The 6,946-nt window shown below is 37.4% G+C and overlaps 1 protein-coding gene across 1 annotated transcript in view; it reads right to left on the bottom strand.

The window, feature by feature from the left end:
* Positions 1 to 1,721: 1,721 nt before the first annotated feature.
* The window catches only part of FMO2 (flavin containing dimethylaniline monoxygenase 2), a 44,168-nt gene continuing 38,943 nt past the window's right edge, over positions 1,722 to 6,946 (bottom strand). Inside the window, exon 8 of the mRNA XM_023738450.1 lies at positions 1,722 to 3,221. Within this exon, the coding sequence (XP_023594218.1) occupies positions 2,870 to 3,221 (352 nt within the window). The 3' untranslated portion in view covers positions 1,722 to 2,869. The remainder of the gene's footprint in view (positions 3,222 to 6,946) is intronic.

The following is a 6,946-nucleotide window of genomic DNA, read 5'->3' as shown; positions in this document are numbered from 1 at the left end:
TCTCTGTTGCAACTGCTCAACTCTGCCTGTTAACTTAGCTACACAACTTTGTAGCTTGAAAACAGCCACAATCAGTACATAAACAAATGGGCATGGGTGTTTTATGGATTGAACTATGTCCCCCCAAAATATGTGTTGTAAATCCTCACCCCTATGGCTGTGGTTATAATCCCATTTGGGAATGGGTTGTCTTTGTTATGTTAATGAGACAGGATTTGTGTAGGGTGTTTGAGTCAATCTCTTCTGAGATATAAAAGAGATTAAACAAGCAAGCAGAGCAGAGATGGGGAAGAGAGATGCTAAGCCATATGAAGATGGCCGAGGAGCAGAAACTCAAAGAGACAAGGACCTTCCTCCAGAGTTGACAGAGAGAGAAAGCCTCCCCCTAGAGCTGGCACCCTGAATTCAGACTTCTAGACTCCTAAACTGTGAGAAAATAAATTTCTGTTTGTTAAAGCCACCCACTTGTGGTATTTCTGTTATAGCAGCACTAGATAACTAAGACAGGTGTGTTCCAATAAAATTTCACTTACAAAAGCAGGTGGTGAGCTGGATTTGGCCTACTGACCCCTGCTATAAAAGCTTGATAAATTATTATTCTTATTATTAATACGTTGTTGTTGTGTGCCGTTGAGTCGATTCTGACTCATAGTGACCCTATATTACAGAGTAGAGCTGCTCTATAGGGTTTCCTATGCTGTAATCTTTACAGGAGCAGATTGCTAGGTCTTTTCTCCCTTGGAACTACTAGTGGGTCAAACTGCCAACGGCTTACAAATAGTCTTTAATAATTAACAAAGCAATCACTTTTTATCAAGAATTAAGTATATATACCACCTGATATTTCTTCAAAGGAATCTGTTTACAGGAGCAATGAAAAAACTTACATTCAGATGGTGTTGCCATCTCAGTGGACTCTAAATAAAAATTTCTGCTGACTAACAGATTCCACCACATTGTCGTAGGGCCTTGAGGGAGAAATTCAGGCCAAAACTAAGAATGGTGTTTACAAAGAGAAGAGATTTATCTATATCTTCAACATCTCTGACCTTTGCCCTCTTTTTGAAGATCTCGGTCAATAATGAGGTATGTTTGGGCTCCTGGCAGAGTCTATCCCCCAAAGCAAAGTTCATGGAAAGAGCAAATGATTATCTATGATTTTGTTCAATGTCCATTAATAATTGAACTTGTTGCTTTTGGACTTCAGTTCCAAGAAAATGTTTGTCTCTTCTAACGCACCGGTGTGCTACCTTTTATCAGATGACAAAGATTATGTAATTGTTTGGCTTTAGGTATCTGTAAGGTTGGAACTAAATATAAGGCTCAACCATTGTAATGCTTTTCACCTGTGTCAGAGGTATACTTTTTTTTTCTCCCTTGATTTTTATTATTTCAAAATGTCAACGATTATCTTAAATGTTAATATATAGATATCTTTTATTCGAACTGTGGTGTTGGTGAAGAATGTTAAATATACTACGGACTACCGAAAGAATGAACAAATCAGCCTGAGAAGAAATATAACCAGAATACTCCTTAGAAGTAAGATGGCGAGACTTTGACTTGCTTACTTGGGACACATCACCAGGAAAGACCAATCGCTGGAAAAGGACATCATGTTTGATAAAGAGAGGGTCACCAAAAACAAGGGAAACTCTCAATGAGATGGATTGACACAATAGGCACAACAACAGACTCAAATATCATGAAGACGGTGCAGGACCAGGCAATGTTTCGTTCTGTTATACATAAGGTTGCCCTGAACTGGAGCCACCTTGGCAGCAACTAACAACAATAATAACATCTTATTTGTAAACTCCTTCAAATGCTTTTTAGGTCTAGGTGGAACGTAAACCAAAAAATTACAAATAAAATTAACTAGATCATATTTGCAAAAGTACTGTTTTCTATGAAAGATGACTCCAAAGTAACATGTATGTGAATATAAATAAAATAGTCTATTAATAAGTACTTTATCAACAATGGAGATTTTTGTAAGTAAGTATTATGGGATGAGGTTATGATCTTCATTTCTGAAAGACCTGAGTTCCATCCCAGCTCCGTCACATGTGGTCTTGGGTATGTTACCCAGCTATTCTAAATCTCAGCTGCTTCATCTATAAAATGGGTATAATAGTTGTACCCATCTCACAGAATTGTTACGAGAATTAAATGAAATAATACATACAATATGAATATAGCAAAATGTCTGGTCCATGCTAAGTACTAAACATATATTAGCTAGCTATTCTTGTGTGTTTTTTTTTTACAGCAGTGTTTCTATCAAAATATAAGAAATGTGGCTATTTGTTCAGCTTTCAGTATGAGGCTCTAAAATTTTGTCTGAGCATTGCTGCTGTTTTCTAAGTCTATCCTCTTAATTTTTCTCCAGTATTTTTGTGTGACCCCTCCCCACCACCAAGCAAACGGATCGCGATCTAACATCTGAGATCTTTGTTACCAAATACAGTCCAGATAGAAACACTATCAAGGATTTTAAATACATACCTACGATTAAAATTATCCAATAATTTAAACCGTGGACTTGCTTTTCATTCTACATATTTCATTTTCCACATAATTCCCATATATCAGAACTGGCAGTACTATTTACCTGGGCCAGTGTTATTTTATCATCTTTTTTGGAGAGCTTGGTGAGCCTGAGGAAAAGCGGGATGGCAAAGAGATTCCATGACACAATTTACGGTTTTATATATAGAACAAATTCTGCTAATTCTCCACAGTTACCCTTCTCGCTCTGTCCCTCCTAACCCGAAATTCTGGAATGTAGCTTTAACATTTTTCTTTTAGTTTTTTTTTTTTTTTATGAAGTACTAACTGACAAATCCAAAAGTTTTATGCAGACAGACTAGAACCACTGAAGTTGAAAAAAAAAGCACACAACAACAGCAAGGAGCCCGAGAATTTTCAACAGGAAGGAAACTGGGAAATCAAAGGAAGTCTTCAGAGAACGAGTCTTTAAAGGCTTCAGTATCCTTTGTTTCTGAGTGAAGATGGCACTCCTGGCTCCTTCCCACTTCCCAGGCCCAACTAGGCGATATTGATAAGAGTTGCAGGGTCCAAAATAGAGTTTCATGGCCAGTTTAGGATCTTTTAACAAGAGAGACAGGACATCTGGCTTCGCACCAATTTCTAAGGCGAGCTCGTCCAAGTAGTCGATGTAATTGGTCTGCAAAATCTGGCTTTGGCTCTCTCCAAACCTTAATAAAGAAAATGAAAAAGGTGGATTCACAAAACATTTTGAGTTAAGTAAACATATTAGGCATTCAATAGCTGATGAAAGAATAAAGGAATGAGTGAGTGAAAAAATGAGTTTTTGAATGACTCTCCAGTGGAAAGTCAGTTTATTCCATCAGAAGGCCCATACCGTGGATGGAAAGTAGGTGGTAAAATAAATAGTTGTGAATTCATGAAGTTCTAGGAATGTGACCAAATTAATGACTATGATTATTATTAGGTATTTATTAAGCAGCTACAAGTCTCTAGGGAAGTATAAAATACTAGGATTGCAGTAAAGATTTATGAGATGATGCATGTGAAAGCCTAGCTCAGTGCCTGGCACAGAGAAGATGCTCAATATTTGCTTCTTAAACTGTAGTGTGTATGAGAATCATCTAGAAAGAACATAAATCAAAAAACCAAATCCACTGCCATCAAGACAATCCTGATTCATAGCGACCCTACAGGACAGAGTAGAACTGCCCCATAGGGTTTCCAAAGCTGTAAATCTTTCTTTTTTTAATTGTACATTAGATGAAGGTTTACAGAACAAACTAGCTTCTCACTAAACAGTTAGTACATATTTTGTTTTATGACATTGGTTAACAACCTCATGACATGTCAGTACTCTCCCTTCTCGACCTTGTGTTCCCTATTACCAGCTTTCCTGTCCCCTCCTGCCTTCTAGTATTGCCCCTGGGCTTGGGTGCCCCTTTAGTCTCGTTTTGTCCTATGGGTCTGTCTAATCTTTGGCTAAAAGGTAAGCCTCTGGAGTGACTTCATTACTGAGCTAAAACGGTGTCTGGGGGCCATACTCTTGGGGTTTCTTTAGTCCCTGCCAGGCCAGTAAATTTGGTCATTTTTGAGTTAGAATTTTGTTCTACATTTTTCTCCAGCTCTGTCTGGGACTCTCTTTTGTGATCCCTGTCAGAGCAGTCAGTGGTGGTAGCCAGGCACCGTCTAGCTGTACTGGACTCAGTCTGGTGGAGGCTGTGGTAGTTGTGGTCCATTAGTCCTTTGGACTAATCTTTCTCTTGTGTCTTTGGTTTTCTCCATTTTCTATTGCTCCTGAAGGGGTGATACCAATGGAGTATCTTAGATGGCTGTTCACAGGCTTTTAAGACCCCAGACACTACTCACTAAAGTAGAATGTAGAACATTTTTTTAATAAACTATGTTATGCCAATTGAGCTAGGTGTTCCCTGAGACCATGGTCCCCACAGCCCTTAGCCCAGTAATTTGGTCCCTAAGGGAGTTTGGATTTGTCCATGGAGCTTCCATGACCTTACCCTGAACAAGTTGTGCTGGGTTCCCCAGTATTGTGTACTGTCTTACCCTTCACAGAAGTTACCACTTATTTGTTGTCTATTTAGTGTTTTTCCACCACTACCCCTCCCATCCCTTGTAACCATCAAAGATTGTTTCTTTTTGTGTGTAAACTTTCATGAGTTTTTATAGTAGTGGTCTCATACAATATTTGTCCTTTTGTGATTGACTTATTTCACTCAGTGTAATGCCCTCCAGATTTATCCATGTTGTGAGATGCTTCACAGATTCCATCATTGTTCTTTATTGTTGCATAGTATTCCATTATGTGTATGTACCATAGTTTGTTTATCCATTCATTTGTTGATGGACATCTAGGTTGTTTCCGTCTTTTTGCTATTGTGAACAATGCTGCAATGAACATGGATGTGCTTATGTCTATTTGTGTGATAATTCTTATTTCTCCAGGATATATTCCTAGGAGTGGGATTGCTGAATCATATGCTATTTCTATTTCTAGCTTTCTAAGGAAGCGCCATACCGTTTTCCAAAATGGTTGTGCCATTTTCCATTCCCACCAACAGTGCATAAGAGTTCCAATCTCCCTGTAGCCTCTCCAACATTTGTTATTTTCTATTTTTTTGATTCGTGCCAGTAAAGCCTGGGTGAGATGGTATCTCATTGTGGTTCTGATTTGCATTTCTCTAATGGCCAGTGATCACAAGCATTTCTCATGTGTCTGTTGGCCACTTGAATGTCTTTTTTGGTGAAGAGCCTGTTCATTTCCTTTGCTCATTTTTAAAATGGATCATTTGTCTTTTTGTTGTAGAGGTATTGGATTTTCCTGTAGATTTTAGAGATTAGACCTTGGTCAGATTTGTTATAGCCAAATTTTTTTTCCCAGTCTGTAGGTACTCTTTTTACTCTTTTGGTGAAATCTTTGATGAGCATAAGAGTTTAATTTTTAGATGATCCCAGTAATCTAGCTCATCTTCTGGAGATTTTATGTTGTTAGTTACAGTTTGTATTCTGTTAATGCCGTGCATTAGGGTCTCTAGCATTGATCCTATATTTTCTTCTATGATCTTAATAGTTTTTGGTTTTATATTTAGGTCTTTGATCCATTTTGAATTAGTTTTTATGTATGGTGTGAGTATGGGTCCTTTTTCATTTTTTTTGCAGATGGACATCCAATTTTGCTAGACTGTCGTTTCTGCATCTGATGGACTTTGGGCCCTTGTTGAAGATCAGGTGGCCATAGGTGGATGGATTTACATCTGGGTTCTCAATTCTGTTCCATTGGTCAATGTATCTGTTGTTGTACCCTTACCAGGCTGTTTTGACTACCATAGCTGTATAGTAGGTTCTGAGGTCAGGTAGTGCGAATTCTCCACTCTTCTTCTTCAATAATGCTTTACTTACCCGGCACCTCTTCCCTTTCCATATAAAGTCAATGATTGTTTTTTTCCATCTCTTTAAAGAATGTTGTTGGTATTTGGATCAGGATTGCAGTGTATTTGTAGATTGCTTTGGTAGAATTGTCATTTTCACAATGTTGAGTCTACCTATCCATGAGTATGGTATGTTTTTCCATTTATGTAGTTGTCTTTGGGTTTCTTGCAGTAGTGTTTTGTAGTTTTCTTTGTATAGGTCTTTTACATCCCTAGTTAGATTTATTCCTAGTATTTTATTTTTTCAGGGGCTATTATAAATAGTATTGTTTTCCTGATTTCTTTTTTGTCGTTCTCTTTGTTGGTGTATAGCAATCCAACTGATTTTTGTATGTTTATCTTGTATCCTGCTACTCTGCTGAATCTATTAGTTCCAGTAGTTTTCTTGTGGAGTGTTTTGGGTTTTCTATATACAGTATCATATCATCTGCAAATAGAGACAGTTTTACTTCTTCATTACTGATTGGATGCCCTTTATTTCTTTTTCTTGCCTTATTTCTCTAGCTAGGACTTCCAGCACAATGTTAAATAGGAGTGGTGAAAAAGGACATCCTTGTTGTGTTCCTGTTCTCAAAGGGAATGTTTTCAGCTTCTCTTCATTAAGAATAATGTTGAATGTTGGTTTTGTATAGTTGCCCTTTATTATGTTGAGGAATTTCCCTTCTATACTTATTTTATTGAGAGTTTTTATCAGGAATGGGTGTTGGACTTTGTTGATTGCCTTTTCTGTGTCAATTGAAATGATCATGTGGTTCTTTTCTTTCCTTTTATTTATGTGGTGGATTATGTTGATTTGATTTTCTAATGTTGAACCATCCTTGCATAACTTGTACGAATCCTACTTGGTCTTGGTGTATTATTTTTTTGATATGATGCTGAATTCTATTGTCTAGAATGTGTTGACAATTTTTGCATCTATATTCATGGGAGCTATTGGTCTGTAATTTCTTTTTGCTTTTTTTTATTGTACTTTAGGTGAAGGTTTACAG

Source organism: Trichechus manatus, unplaced genomic scaffold, assembly GCF_000243295.1.
Source record: "Trichechus manatus latirostris isolate Lorelei unplaced genomic scaffold, TriManLat1.0 scaffold00117, whole genome shotgun sequence".
Lineage (NCBI taxonomy): Eukaryota > Metazoa > Chordata > Mammalia > Sirenia > Trichechidae > Trichechus > Trichechus manatus.
Note: the sequence above shows the minus strand (reverse complement) of the source record. Positions and strands in the feature narration are given on the sequence as shown.